The sequence below is a fragment of the Magnolia sinica genome, chromosome 11 (assembly GCF_029962835.1).
Source record: "Magnolia sinica isolate HGM2019 chromosome 11, MsV1, whole genome shotgun sequence".
NCBI lineage: Eukaryota > Viridiplantae > Streptophyta > Magnoliopsida > Magnoliales > Magnoliaceae > Magnolia > Magnolia sinica.
In genome coordinates, this window is record NC_080583.1 from 26,048,316 (window position 1) to 26,064,888 (window position 16,573).

Genomic DNA, 16,573 nt, shown 5'->3' on the forward strand with positions numbered 1-16,573 from the left:
ATTCGAGGTTTTAGTTCCATTATGGCTCCCATCACGAATTGCATAAAAAAAAATATGAGAGCTTCAATGGACAAAGGCAGCCTCAAAAGCCTTCAAGGAGATAAAGGTCAAGATGACCGAAGCTCCAGTTACGTGACTTCCGAATTTTTCAAAAGCTTTTGAAGTCACATGTGACGCATCTGGAGTCGGCATAGGAGGAGTACTTAGTCAAGAAGGGCACCCTGTCACCTTTTTTAGTGAGAAACTTAATGAGGCAAAACAAAGATATTCCACCTATAACAAGGAATTTTATGCGGTAGTGCAATCACTGCGCCATTGGCGTCATTACCTATTGCTGCAAGAATTCGTATTATTATCAGATTATGAGGCCTTGAGATATTTGAACTCTCAAAAGAAATTAAACCCTAGGCATGCCAAGTGGGTTCAATTTCTTCAAGAGTATACTTTTGTGCTTAAGCACAAGACCGACATAGAGAATAAGCCTGCCGACGCATTGAGTCGTCGAGTCGCATTACTCAACTCCATGAGCGTCAAAGTTACGGGCCTCGAGCGCATTAAAGAAGATTATTACAAGTGTCCAGATTTTAGAGTTGTGTACGCGTCGTTGTTAGAGAGTCCGTCAGGAGCTAGCAATAAGTATTTGATTTTAAACGGATATTTGTTTAGGAGTGACCGCTTGTGCATACCACGCACCTCCCTCCACGATTTTCTTGTCTAGGAGTTACATTCAGGAGGGGTCGTGGGTCATTTCGGTCGAGACAAGACTATTGCCCTAGTGGAGGATAGGTTTCATTGACCAAGCCTCAAGCGAGACGTGGCCAAAATTATAGGCAATGTCGTACTTGTCAACAGGCAAAGCAAAGAAACAAAATACAGGATTATACACACACCTTCGCCAGTCCCATTCATCCCTTGATAAGACATCAGTATGGACTTCATGCTTAGACTTCCCAAGATTATTCGGAAACACGATTCCATATTTGTTGTCGTGGACCATTTTTCTAAAATGGCCCACTTCATTCCTTGTTCTAAAACCTCCGATGCATCTCATGTTGCCTAGCTGTTCGTTAGTGAGTTGTCAAACTGCATGAGTTACCAAAAATCAGTGTCTGACCATGACGTGCGATTCATGAGTTACTTTTGGAAGACACTATGACCCATGATGAATACTAGACTTCAATTTTCTTCTGCCTACCACCCTTAGACCGATGGTCAGACTGAGGTGGTTAATAGGAGCCTAGAGAATTTGCTCGGATGTTTAGTGGGGGAGCATACCAGGACATGGGACGCCGTACCACCTATAGCTGAGTTTGCATTCAATAGTTCTGTCAATAGGTCCACAGGTCTAAGTCCTTTTGAAGTCGTTACTGGTTACAAGCCTAGGAAGACTATTGATCTTGTCCCTATGTCATTGTCCCATAGGCCATCAGAGTCTGCAGAGTCTTTTGCGCATCACATCCATTCATTACATCAAGAAATTAGGCGAAAGATCACTGCTAGTAATGAACATTACAAATTTTCTGTAGACTAACATAAACGTTTCAAGGAATTCAATGTAAGGGATTCCGTGATGGTCTGCATTAAGACCGAGCGGTATCCTCAGGGGGGGCGTTCGTAAATTACACGCGCGTAGCGCTAAACCTTTCAAAATTATAAAACGAAACAGTCCCAATGCGTATGTGGTAGATCTTCCACCTTCCATGGGAATTAATTCCACATTCAATGTGGAGGATCTAGTTAATTTTCAGAGAACCCCTGATACTTTGTCCAGCCCTTCACCCACTCATCCTAATTCCCTACATTTGTCCCTTGATACATGGCCTCTTCCCAGCCTCTACTTCCCATACCTAACCTTCACCCACCCAGGGAGGAAATAGAGGATATTCTGGACCATCAGATAGTTTCAATGTCGGACGGCGGATTTTAAGAGTACCTGATTAATGGAAGTCATGCCCGACTTTAGACAGCACGTGGCTCACTGAGGAGCTTCAGAGGCTTGATCCTGACATCTTGGAGCGGTTCAAGAGTTTTGTTTCGCCAGTGGCGAAATCTTCGCAGCCGGGGAGAGCTGATGAGGACATCACGCGCACACGCACATGCACGTCGCCCCCCACGCACGTACACAAGGAGGGCCCCACTGTCAATCTGGATTGATGACGACATCCAGGGAGGGCCTCCTATCTAGAAGACGGAATTTTGGTTCGTTGGAGTGGGCCCGATAGTCAAGTAAAGCCCATCATGGGATCTCATGATCGTAACTCACTAGTCTGATTAATCTCATATTTTAGGTTTTGTTTATTAATGTTATTTAGAGTATCAGAAACGGTTTAGATTTCTTTGATTAGTTTTTATTTTTGTTTACTTCATCGCTAAGTAATAGGTTGCGCACATAGCGCGAGTTTTGGAGATAAGGTTTTCCTATAAATAGGCACCCCTTGTAGATTTTTTTCTCATTGAAGCTTAATAAAAATTTTGCATTTTTCTATTCCTCTGAGTTCTCGAGTTGTGGAAATCCAATTGGATGCGAAGCCCTTCCTTCATCGAAGGGCTAACTACCGTGGTGCGAAGCCACATCGATCCTGATTCGCCCCCATCCTCTACCATCTCTATTTCTCATTTCCTACCACCATCCGTGCTTCAAATCTGTCCTTTATTGCAACAGTTTTCCTCTTTACAATAGACTTCCAGATTCTGGCCCTGCAGGAGGGCTAAAACTTCGGTGGAGCACCACGCGCAGACCCCGCATCTGATTGACAAGAAACTTGGGAGTTTTGAAGCCCTCCCCTGGCCGACCAGAGGCAAGTAGGCGCTTTCCACATTCGGCACCCCCTCGCACATGCGGCCAGACCCTTGCGCACGTGCGACAGGCCTGACCCGCTGTCTGCTCACGGAGACGATCTGCAAGTTCATATTTCCACCTATTTTACTCATCTCATACCTATTTTCCCTAACCGTAACCCTAGATTGCATTACTTTAAATTTATTTGACCCTTTTCTTACCCTAGGGTTCTCTGAATTGGAATTGGTGCATCCCTTGGATTAGGGACTGATTGTTGTGCATGTGTGGATGATTTTTACTTCCCTTTGAGTATCGTTTGGTCCATAATTTTACTGATCCAACCCTAGCCTGTGTAGGCCTGGACCTGCACAAATTCCCCTTGCTTGAATGTTTGAACTTTTGTGTGGGATGTGGAATTTTATGTGATTGTTTCTGAATTAGTATAATCTAAAACCTGTGATCTTGCATATCATATTTAATTTTCATGTGCTGCATCAAACTTCCTTAGCATTTGTAGCCCAAAGCCTTTAACACTGCAGTTCTCCTCATCTACTTTGTTCTTATCATTCATTTCACCATTTGAGAAACTTGTGGCTATGCTCCTGATTACTCTTCTCTAAGTGTTTGGTTGTGTCTGCTTTCCCCACATTAATGCATAAAAAAGATCAATATTCCAAGCTAAATCTCCCAAATGTGCTTTCCTTGGCTAACAAGGGGTATCAGTGCTATGACAAAAGTACTTGACAGTTCTACATTTCAAGAAATGTAACAGATGACAAAATTAAGATTTATTTTGATCAGTCATCCAACTCTTCACAAGTGATCAAAGAGGACAAAAAGAAAAAGGAAAAAAAAAAAAAAAACACTCTACAGCTGACTCCAAGGCAAATAAATCATCAAACACCCCAAGCAGACAATCCTCAGGTGATACAAAAATCAACTCCATACAAGAGGCTTCATCGAACAACAGTACCACTCAACTCCACTCTTCTGCTGAAAACTGAAGGTATTTATACAAATATCTAGTTTTGACAATTAAAATTGTTTATCTTTCTAGTCTGTCACTCTGCCTCCCAATTATTCCAATAGTACATCTGGTAACTGTAATTTCGGTTCATTATCAATAGCACAACATGACAATCATTATAAGCATCCCACTCATCTTATTTGTCCACCTGCTCTTTTTTTCTGGCTATGAACTGTGTTCATCTTTACATAGATCATATTCCTATTCATCAAATAAGCCATCAAAGATAAAAATATCCTCTAAAGAACCACTTGTTGGGTACCAAAACCACTGTTGAGCATCAAGTCTGTATGTCAATGCTCTATAAGATACATGAACCAAAATCCTATGAAGATGTTGCAACTGATGATGGATGAACGTTTCTGATGAGAGAGGAAATAGGACTTCAGGGAAATCAAACTTGGGAGTTGGTGCATCTTCCAAAAGGTAAAATTATAGACGGTTCCAAGTGGGTGTAGAAAATCAAGGTGAAGTTATATGGATCCACGGAACAAGATAAGGTCAGATTGGTTGCCCGGAGATTCAATCAAGAACAAGGACCTGATTATGATGAGTCCAGTTGTCAAGTACCATTAGATGCATTCTTGCTAGTGTCTCTCACTTTAGGTGTACTTTGGATCAACTTGATATTAAAAATGCATTTTGTCATGGTACTTTGAGAGAACAGGTATGTATGCAACAACTACAAGGCTTCCTAGGTCCATGCCATGCACATCATGTGTGTAAAATGAAGATATCAATCTATGGAGTGAAGCAAGCTCACATGCATAGTTTGAGAAATTCAGCACCACTTTTGAAGGACTCAGTTTTAAAATAACCTATCTAGATACTCTATGTTGTAGAAAAGGTTGCCTCAGGTATTTCCTTCTTCTTGTTCTTTTCGACGATATTATAGTTAGGGAAGTGATAAAGATCATGGTGTGTCGTAAAGGCTGTTACGTAAAGGTAACAGTGGCAACCGTTACACATTACGGGGTCGTAATAGCCGTAACAGCCGTTATGGAAAAAAAATGACCCGTAATTGTTGTTAACGGCACATTACATCCCCTATAATGGCCATAATAGCCCCATAATGGTCTATTATCGGACATAAATAGGTTTTTCATACTTTTTAATCAACATTACGGGGCAGATACATGTTTTTGGGAGTTTTTTCAATAAATAAAAAATTAAAAAGAGAGACCGTAATGGCCATTACAGGGCCATAACAGCCGAGCCCTGTATCGTAAAAGTAACGATGGTGGCCGTTACGGTCATTGTTACCATTACGGAACACCTTGATAAAGATGGACTCAAAGGTTTGCTAGATGAGTTAGCAAACAGGTTGGATATGAAAAATCCAGGTGAATTAAGTTATTTCCTTGGTGTAGAGAGATAACCCCATCACCTAGAGGTATTATTGCAAACAGCAAAAATTATGGAATTGATCTCCTGGCAAAAACCAAGATGTTGGCTTCCAAGCCAACAGCCACACTAATGGCCATAAACAAGAAATTGAGAGTTGATGGAGGTCCTTTAAAAATCATCTACCGAAGTAATTTTGGTGGTCTTCAATATTTGACCTTCATGAGGCTGACATTGCCTATGTGGTCATTAAATTAATCAATTTATGCATTCTCCAAGACTCCCTCCTCTTCAAGCCGCCTTAAGGATACTTAGGTATGTGAAGGATTATTCTTCGCTTATCTAAGTCATCAGATCTCAATGCGTATTCAGATGTTGATTGGGTTGGTTGTCTTAATGACAGAACATCTATCTCTCCGTGTTTTTTTTCTTGGAGATCATCTTGCACCTTGGAGCAGTAAAAAGAAAAATAACTCAAGCACAAAGGCCAAGTATAGAACAATGACTCTAGCAGTAGCCGAAATTTTATGGCTTTATATCCTACTAAGAGAAATAGCAATTTCTCTTCAGAAGCCAAGTGCTCTTCTTTGTGACAATCAAAGTGCAATCAAGCTTTCTACAAGCCCCATGTCCCATGCTAACACCACGCATATTGATGTGGATTATTGATTAATCAGAAGAGAAAAGATTATCCCTGGAGAATCATCACTGAATTTGTTCATTCAAATAATCAAGTTACAGATATCTTTATGTTAGTTGACAAGCTTTGGGTGTTCAAGGGAACATCTTAGTTTCATAGGTGTTAGAATAGACACTACTTTCCATGTTTACACAAATTCACTTGGCCATACAGATTGAATGGTCTAGATTGCAGCACTGGTGTGCCACATGTCAAATTCCTGTGGGAGCTCAACGGCAAGTAGAAGAGTGGACAAGCCACTTTATTCTGAGCTCCCACAAAAGTTGAAGGCGTGGAACAACAGCCCATGATCCAGACCATCCACCACCTGGGTCCCACTGATGATTGGTCACAGCAGAAATCTCTCACCAAACCATCAGATCCTTTACCTAAAAATGGATGGTGGAAAAGAATGTCAGCAATTATCATCATTGAACAAGAAAAGGTTACAGTGGGATGCACTCGACAAGCTTTGATTGCGCCACGTGTCTAACTAGCAGATAAGGATAGTGTGCTTGTGCTCAGATGAGATCTTTTTCCTCCAATAAAAGAAAATCGCAAGCCTATAAACAGATGGGGCGCAGGATTTACTTTACCTCCGAACGGTATGATCTCTGCCAGCGCTAAAACCCGAAGAATCGTCATGGAAGCAACAGTCTAAGACTGCCCCATCATGCAAGAACTCTCCCCTCAGCACATTACTGCTGACATCGTACAATCGGACGCTCTGATTGAGGCACAGTGAGTTAAGAGATCAAATTGAAGAGAATAGGGATTTTGAGGGGAGAGAAGAAGAGAAGTAAGAGGGGTGGCTGACCTTGTCCCAGGAGGAAACGAGGAGATGATCACTGTGATTGGAGAAACAGAGGTTGGTGATGCCGTCTGATGGAGGGTTTAAAAGCTCCCTTCCTGACGCAGAAGGAAGGACCACAGCCATGATGGATGGATGAGATAGAAATTAGGGATCTGTATTGAGAGAGAGAGGGAAATTAGGGTTTTGTATTTTGAGAGTGAGTGAGAGAAGGTGAGGGAGGCAGAAGAGAGAAGGGGGAAATTTTTTGAATGAGTTCGTTTTACCTCCGTCGCGACTCAGGATCTTGCATGTGTCGCCGCCCAGCGTTCTCCACGCTGAAAGCCTGAAATGATGCGAAGATATAACCCTTTTCTCCGTTTCCTCTTTATTACCAGAAAAAAGCTATTTTCCTATTGTGACGCTTCATTCCTGATCTTAACCTTTGATTTTTGTAGTTTGAATATGAGCCACTGAAACCATCTGCTGATATGACTTTCAAAACCATCCGTTTCAACTAAAATTCCCATGATGGCCTTTAATTTGTATGATCCACAAAATGGACGGTTCAGATTATTATACTATAAAATAAGCGGGGCATAGTTAGCGGCTGTAAATCCTGGTTTCTAAATCGCGATAGACGCAAAAAGAAGTAATTTTGAATGAGGAATTTTCAATGCTCATCCGGAATATGTGTACAGTAGTATCTCTCGCGGTATAAGTTTGTGCAAGTGGGTCCCATGGTTCAGTAATCCAAAACATTATGGGCCCGTTTGGATACCACCAAATAAGTTAGTTTTTCTACTTACATAAGTAAAGTAACTTATTTGATATAAGTTTGATTTGGGGTGTGGCTATCAGTGAAGTGTGTAAAACCGTACTAGCCAAAATAAAAGTTTGGTTTATGATACTTGATAAGTAACCTTTTTATTTAAAGTTACTTAATCACTTCAATTTAATAAGCAGGAAACAAAATAAGCTACTTAAGACATAAGTAGTTCATATTAAGTTACTTACTGTCCAAACGCCTGTGTATGACGGAAATCACTGTGGATGTTTCATGTAGCTAAGTAATTCAAATAGAAAGATCTTATCCCTTCAACGGATGAACCAAAAGAGTAGATGGTTAAGAAAGAAGTTACAGAGATGGCTCACATTGAACATTTAAAAGGGCAAATTTTAAATGTAGATCAAATTTGAAAGATTTTTAGGGTTGCAGGCCATGAGTGTAGTAATGATCATATCAATGGTTTGGATTATTGAACCATATATGGTCCCAATTCTACAAATGAAATCTTGAACATACGATAAAAACTTATGTTGACCCTATGATTAGAGCTTGCAAGGGATGGACAATTAAAATTGATAGAGCAAGAACCAAAGCTGCTAATATGAAATTGAGGGGTGCGGATTAGGTGAGGCTGGGTAACATATGAGAGGGTGACGTCCTAAACATGGGACCCACCTTAATGTATTTGTTTTGCCAGACCATTTTAGGGCATGGCCCCAAAATGGAAACAGATCCAAACCTTTGGCGGACCACATTATAGGATTGAATTCCCATCATTAAAAACATCTTGGGGGCGCAAAAGTTTTGTATCAAGCTGTTATTTTTGTTTTCCCTTCATCCAAGTCGTGTGACGTTATTAACAAGTTGGATGGCAAATAAACATTACGGTGGGCTCTGGGAAGCTTTTAATGGTGGACGCTCAATCAACATTTTTTTCCTATGTGCGTAGTCGACCCGAGATTTCAATCTGCTGCATTTTAGAGACCATGCCTAAAAGTGAGCTGGCAAAATGAACAGACGGCATAGATATACAACACATACATTGAGGTGGGCCCCATGGTCAGAGCCTCACTCATTAAGGGGTCATTTAAATGTTCCTAAAGTTTTAGGTTGTAAACACTTTATACCTTAAATTTAGGTGTAAAATGTTTACGTGATTTTCTTTTTAGCTTTTTAAGTGGTAATTTATTTATACGTGAACAAATCATGTGTTTGGCTAACTTGTAAAATAAGTATACATACCACATAGAGCTCGGGTAGTAAATATGTCCCACCAAAATTTGCGAATTGCATAAAAAGGAAATAATTTTTTGGGGCTCTAAGGGAGCATCAAAGCATGCATGTAGTGGATGGCTTGTATGTCCTTTATTCATTATAGTGACCCCAAATGCAATTTGAAAGTTTTACCATGGACATCTTGTCCTTCCTCTCGTGTGGTCCATTTGATGATCATTCACATTATTTTTTTTTTTGTTTAATAGGAGAGCATCAAAGGAAGCACATGATGGATAGATTGAATGCACCATACACATTACAATGGGCCCCACACATCGCGAGTGTACATCAACCATTGTGTTTTACCATATATAATGTCTTTTTATATGTAAATTCTTTACCTGTAATCTAAAACATATCTTTTTGTCAAGTTTCATATTACATCTAAAAGTTGTAATGTGTTTATAAGCTATAAAGCCTTTACAAGCAAAAACAGCCATCCAAACAGCCCATGTAATCTCTTTACGACTTAAGGAGTTTACAGGCATCCAAACAATCCCTAAGATGTTACCCCTGCCTCACCTAATCTACCCTCAAATTTGAGGGTGTCCTTTGCATCACATCTGTTATCTATTATGCCTATGGACTGTAGAAGCCTAATAATTGCTATACTATTGAACTAATTCTCACACTCGAGTTCAATCTGCAGGTATTGCCAAAATTAGAGTTTGGATCAAAATCAATTGATTTTATTATACTAGGTAAACTAAAGCCGAATACAGTTCAATTCAAACTGATCAACTGCTTTGACCCCAATCATGAGATAAACCATAAGACCAAAAACTAGATTGTTGGGCCATTTATTTCGCAACCAGTTGGGAGAGATTAGGTGATCTATAAAGGAAAAGGTTTGTCCTTTAAATGAATTCTTTCTGCTTTTTGGTCGTAAGTACTTTTAATAAATATGTGAACGATAGTAATTGAACAGCAATGCAAAAAAAGATAAAAGATTTAACTAAAAGGAACACTGAATTGTATTAATAATGATCAAAATTTATAAACTTACAATCAACTCCTTTAAATGGATTATTTCTGCATTTCGGCCAAAAGTAATTTCAATAAATGTATGAACGATAATTGTTCAACAGTAACACAGAAAAGAAAGAAGATTTAACTAAAAAGAACATTGAATTATATTAATAATATTCCAAATTTATAAACTTAAAATCATCTTATTAGAACAAGAGTGCATTCTACATTTAGTAAGAACTAAGCTCATAGGTAGAATAGTCGTTTGGTGCGAGATGATTGTCTACTCGATACTCAACGGAAGCCAATCTTGTAAGCAAAACGGTCAACTTCAGAATAATGCCATGACAATTTGGTCAATGCGACTTGGTAAGAACCAAGTTCGTCATTAAGACGGTGGATAAAACCTAACAATATCTAAGTTCTAAGCTGAAAAATCAGTTGCAGCCTTCCGTTGGAAACCTAGATGATCCTCCTTGTAGTCTAGCAGCCTAGTGTAGACGAAGGGTTCTATACCTTAAAAAAACTACAATCCAAGTTGAGAGTAATGTTTCACTGATGAGCAATGGAAAGAGTTTCCTTATACTAAGAATAGGCATGCATGGAGATGTAAATAATAGCATCACACTAATGTTGATTTGATTAAGTTGGTGAGGGCGTAGCCTCTCTCTTTTCTTTTTCTTTTTAACACGCACACACACAACCACACACTCATGCCGTAGTGGGATTTCACCACCTATGGGTACTCGAACCCTTGATCCGGTGTTGAAACTCTTAAGAGTCTACCACCGGAGCAAGAGCAAGGACCCCTAGCCTCTCATCTCCTACTGCATATAGATGTTAGTTATTTGCTTTATTGTTTAATCGCATACGTTTGGTATTCTTTTTATTCCTTACGGGGGTGTTTCATATCAAAATTCTCCTCACAAATACACCGAAATAAACAATTATAGGATGTTATCATCATTTGAAAGGCGTGTGAAACACGACTCCATTTTCTTTTCTTTTACTACTTGAAAATATGTTATAATGAGAGATAGGAATGCTATTTTATTCCAAATCCCATTTTGATATATGAGAGATTATGACTGCAGTGAGATGTGACGATTCTCCATCATCTTTCTCCTCAAGACCAGAGAGGCTTATGCACCCTCATCTCCCCTCAAATATATATCCCGAACCCACTGGTTAGAAAATGCAGCACCATCTTTACGAATAAGTTCACCACAAGTATGGACATCGATATCACAGATTTGTTTCCTCTCCTTTATCTTTTCCTTCTTTGTTGAACAAAGACACTGTGCATGTGTGTTTTTTTTAGATCCATTGTATTTTTTTTTTACATTCGTGTTGCATGTTGTCGAATTGTATGTTTTCTTTGTCGCCATCAAATATACGAAGTTTGGTGGATGAGCAGCATCCTGCGGAGGATCTAGACTCATACGGAGTAGCACAAGTATGAATACCAAACTCTTCTACGATAATCTCCTTCTTAGCAAACCTATTTTTTTGTAGACCCTTTTTTACTTTGTCCTTATATTCCTTCTTCATGTTTTAGATTACAGAGAAGGCCACAACTAGTAGTTCCAGCCCATGTTGAAGGAGCAAAGAAATTTCGAAGGAAGTTTCGGAGTTCATCAATGTATGAAAGGTTCAAAGACATCATAAATGGCTCTCAACGACACTTTTGAATAGTGCAACTATATGATTTTATTTTATTTTTTGAAAAATCAGTATAAAAGACATACTCTTGGCAATGGCAATCTAGGTTTGGTTTACCTAAAGTGTCGTTGTAAAAAATATTGGTGGCGAACACACAATGACATAAAACCTTTGCATGTTTCCCACCATCAGAAAAAAAATGAACAGTATGATGGATCATTATTTTTGTTGATTCAAATGTCGATTGTTGGCTTGTGTACTTTTGGAGGAAGTTTCGATATTGGAAACCTAGTTGGGGCCCTTTGTCATGTTCACTTCAACTCCACTCTATCCATTCATCTTGCCACCCAACCCATGTTACGTTTTTTTGACACAAAAAAGGTCATGGATTGCCTATGAAAGGCTATCATAGGGAATTATTACGCTGTGAAGCTATGTGGGATCCACAATATGTTTGTGATAAATCCACCCCGTCTATCTTTTTCCCATCTTAGTTTCGTGACACGAGAAAAAATAAAAAAATAAATAAAATAAAATAAAAAAATGAGGCCGAACAAAAAATGAAGCGCTTAACAAGAGAGGAAATAGTAGGAAAAAGAAATGTTTACCATTGAAACCATCCTAGGGTCCATCTTGATGCTTATATGCTATCCAAACCATTTATAAGTTCATTCCCACTGGGATGAACTGAAAACGCAAATAACTTTGCCTGACGCAAAACTTCTTTGTGTTCATGACTGTTTCGAGGTACATTTATTTCCCCATTTTTTTCATTTCGTGTGGCCCACGCATGAGTTTTGGATCTACCTCATTTTTTGATATCTTGTCTTGGAATGATCTGGGAAAATGGATGGACGTAGTGGGTTTATCAGAAGCATAGACCCCACCTAGCTTCCCAACTCAGGAACGTCCTATGAATGCCATTCATATGCAATCTAGATCCAAAAAAAAAAAATTTAAAGGATGAACCATTACTCTAATTGGCCTCACGAGAAGAAATTAGTGCAGTTTCAATTGCCAACCATTGAAAACTTTCTTGATGGCGACGTTCACCTCTCTGTCATAACCGTTGGTAACGTCATTTCCCAAGGTATGAACTGAAACACGAGAAGCAAATGTCCATGCATAACTTCTATATACAGTAAAAAAGTTTGAATGGTGGTCGTTCATTCCATATTGTCTCTTCTGGTTTGACGTACTCCATGTGTGGATCCTCCTTGCAAACATGACAGATGATCTCTGAATAATGCCATGTCTCAAGAAGAGCTTCTGAGACGACCTTCTGCAATGAAAATGCATTTTAATGAATGGGGCATGCCATGTAAATTTTTTTTGGATCATTACAATCTTAGAATATATGGCCCACGTATGACATTGATTGTCAGGGCAACAGAGCGGATGATCGGGATCGATCACTCAAGCTACAGGTGGGGCCCATGGGGGTGTGACGTATGCCTTATAAACAGGTGTTAGTGCATTGATTTGTGCATCTTGTTTGTTAATCATGTGAGTCTTTATATCATGTAGTTGGTTAAGCCCTTGGAAGCTAAAGACCGAAGACACAAGACGTTATGAGCATTAAGGAGCAAAGAACAGGTAAATGTAGTGCCTTGGTGATCCTAACTCTTGACCCAAAACAATCCCTTCAACTTTTATACGATCCTCAGCCTTATAAGTAAACCTTGTTAATCATCTCTTATCCTTAGAAGCTTAATTGGAACATAATAAGTAAGATTATATATAAGAGGTGCAAAGTTACTGTGAAATTATATTCCCAAAATAACAAACTTTTGAGTAGTGCTCGATCTCATCAAGCAGTCCTCGAAGGGTCTTCGATGGCATCGAAGATCACTCGATGAAATTGAGTAGGTAACTCGGATCTGTCCAGCAAAGTAATCTTTTATCTGAGCTACTCGATGGCATCGAGGACCTATTGAAAGGTCTCCTCGATGCCATCCAAGTCCACTCGATGGCATTAGATAGCAAAGTGAAAACTATCTAACAATAATTCAACCAAAAATCTAATTTTCTCAATGGCATCGAAGATGCACTCGATGCCATTGATAGATTCGTTATCTACCCATTTTTTATTGTTGGAGCTTGAACTCCTTATAAAATTCATTTGGTTCTTGGGCATTTTGATGGATTTTTGGTGCAATAGAAGCTTAGATAATTTCATGATCACGTCCACCATCCCAAGCCCCTTAGCCCGTGAGATCTAAATTATTTTCCTTGTGATTTATCACATGTAAGAGGATTCTATCCTCAATGATAAAGATTAAATTATTCTTTACCTTGTTCTAAAGATTAGACTTGAAACAATAGTTAAATCCTTATCTAAATTCTTTAGCACACCCATTTAGGTGAATCCTCTAGGCATTATAACTTCCTATTAGTTGTACGATATTTTGCCCAACCTCTCATCACCTTGGTTAATGCATTGGAGCATCGCATGCAATGTGTTTGATCTTGGAATTGAAGCATTAGCAATGGATCAACATCATGATCGAGGGAGCAATTTGGGAGCAGATTCAAGCATATGAGAGCTTTGAAGAAACGACTCAAGAATAACGCATCAACAAGGCTTATATATGAGCTAATTTGATGGATTGAACTCAAATATGCACTAATTTATGAAAATGATGTGTTATGGGGAGTTCATGACCAAAGATCCCGAAGAGGCAGGGGATTAGTTTGATAGTGTGGCTGAAAACATACAATTATGGGATACCACCAACAAATCAAGTAATGTCAAGCCTAAACCTAAAGAGAAAGGAGAATATACGTCCTTAATGAAGATGACAGTGTTAATGCTAAGATTGCAAGCCTCACTCAAAAGGTTGAGGCCATGCAACTAAGGAAAGTAGAAGCGGTCCAACCCATCAATGCGGTTGTCGAGAGTGCTTATGGCATATGTGAGAGCGATGCACACCTTATAAAGGATTGTCCCACAATCTCAACTTTTCAAGATGTGTTATCAGCCCAAGTAAATGCCATGAATGCTTTCAACGCCCATTCAATGTGCCTAATTTTAACACATACAATTTTAGTTAGCATAATAATCCCAACTTTAGTTGAAAAATGGGTCAACCGCCAATACAAGTACTCCTCCCCAAGGGCCTCCACCTATACCTCAAAATGCATTTTGTACATGCAACCACAAAAGAGGACACGTTACAAGCATTCATGCAAGAGAAAATGTAATTTAACTAAACCATTATGTAGGCCATAAACGATCTTAAAATGTTGGTTTCTAGGATTGAATCACACTTGACTGTTAGAGAAAAAGAGAACTTTTTGGCCCAACCTCAGCTTAACCCAAAAGGATAATATGAGGTGAGTGATTTTAACCCTCATAACCCACATGTGGAATAAGCCAAGTCCATCACTACTATTAGAAGTGGAAAGGAATTTGATAAGACATCCTGATAAAAGGTAACATGCTAAGGATTCAGATGAATCTAAAAGTGATGATAGACCCAGTGTCGCTCCACATTACAAAAAGTCGGTGCATGAGTACAAGCTTGCAACCCCGTTTCCCTAACGCCTTCTCTCATCAAAGTGCCAATCTGAAAAATCAAGATATTTTGGAGGTTTTCTAACAAGTAAAAATCAACATTTCCTTGTTAGATAGGATTAAGCAAATCTCATGCTATGCCAAAATTCTTAAGGCCCGTTGAACAGTAAAACATAAATTAAACATGCAAAAGAAGGCCTTTTTGACGAAACAAGTGAGCATCATCATTAAATAAACTGTTCCTCCAAAATAGAAAGGCTTGGGTAGCCCTACAATCTCATGTATTATAGAGAATTACTAGATTGAACAAACCTTGTTAGACTTGGGGGTAACTGTTAACCTCATTCCCTACTTTGTGTATGAATAATTGGGGCTTGGTGAATTAAAACCTACCAAGACAACCCTCCAACTTGTTGATTGATCTATTCGTACATCGATAGGAGTAGTTGAGGATGTGTTAATCCAAGTTGATAAGTTCTACTACCCGGTAGACTTTTTTGTCTTAGACACAGTCAATTATCAATGCTAGCACTCAAATTTTGATCATTCTAGGACATCCATTCTTAGCCACTTTAAATACAATAATTAATTGCCAGAATGTAGTGATGAAATTGTCCTTTGGAAACATGACATTGGAAGCGAATGTGTTTAACCTTTGCAAACAACGAAGGGATGTAGATGAGATCCATGAGATAAACATGATTGGCACACTCGTGGAAGATGTGCTTATTTCGATTACAATCTTTGATCCCTTAGAAGCTTGCCTCACTCACCCTATGGATTCTGATGATCATATGATATTACATATAGTGCCCGCATTGTTAGATTTTGCATCGTTGTTCACAACTAACTAGTGGAAGACATGCTTTAAAAAATTACCCCTAACTGACATAAAGCCTCTACCATCTAGCATATAGGCATCAAAGCTTGACCTAAAACTTTTGCCATCTGAACTGAAATATGCTTATTTAGGTCAAGATAACACATTTTCCGTGGTTATTTTCTCACATCTAGAAAAGCACCAAGAGCTTGAGTTGATTCAAGTACTTAAGGAACATGATGGAGCCATCAGATGGACGATTATGGATCTTAAGGGAATCGATCCCTTGATTTATACTCACTGCATATACCTTGAGGAGAATGTTAAATCCACTTGGCAACCACAATGCCGGTTAAATCCAAACACAAGGAAAGTGGTTAAGGCTGAGGTGTTAAAACTATTAGATGTAGGTATCATCTACCTAAATTTTGATAGTCAATGGGTGAGTCCAACTCAATTGGTTCCTAAGAAATTCAAAATCACCATCGTTCCCAATGCGAACAATGAATTCATCCCAACCCGAGTTACAACTGAGCGGAGTATGTGTATTGATTATAGGAAGTTAAACACCGTGACAAGGAAAGACCATTTTCCTCTATCATTCATTGATCAAATATTAGAGAGGTTGTTGAGTCATTCCTACAAGTGCGATACCAACTTAATGGACTATGCAAAATAAAAGAAGATTTTCCACCGAGGTAAGAAACTTTTTTTAGGATGATTCATATCTTTTTAAATATTGCTCAGACGAAATTATTAGGAGATGCATGCCAAATAATGAACAATCTAAAGTAATCTCATTTTGTCACTTCTATGCATGTGGTGGATATTTTTCAGCAAGAAAAACCATTGCAAAAAATTTGCTGTGCAGTTTTTACTGGCCTAATATTTTTAAGAACACACATGTGTTTTGTAAATCAT

At 38.9% G+C, this 16,573-nt stretch overlaps 1 protein-coding gene across 2 annotated transcripts in view; it reads right to left on the minus strand.

The window, feature by feature from the left end:
* LOC131218972 (mitotic checkpoint protein BUB3.1-like) overlaps window positions 1–7,020 on the minus strand; it is a 36,810-nt gene extending 29,790 nt beyond the window's left edge. The window contains exons 1-3 of one of the 2 annotated variants that reach the window (XM_058213891.1): window positions 6,907–7,020; window positions 6,647–6,795; window positions 6,426–6,556 (exon numbers count right to left, since the gene is read on the minus strand). In XM_058213891.1, the coding sequence (XP_058069874.1) occupies window positions 6,426–6,556; window positions 6,647–6,766 (251 nt within the window). In that variant the 5' untranslated portion in view covers window positions 6,767–6,795; window positions 6,907–7,020. Of the gene's footprint in view, window positions 1–6,425; window positions 6,557–6,646 lie in introns of both variants that reach the window. The other variant, XM_058213890.1, reaches the window with a different exon arrangement.
* Between the last annotated feature and the right edge of the window lie 9,553 nt (window positions 7,021–16,573).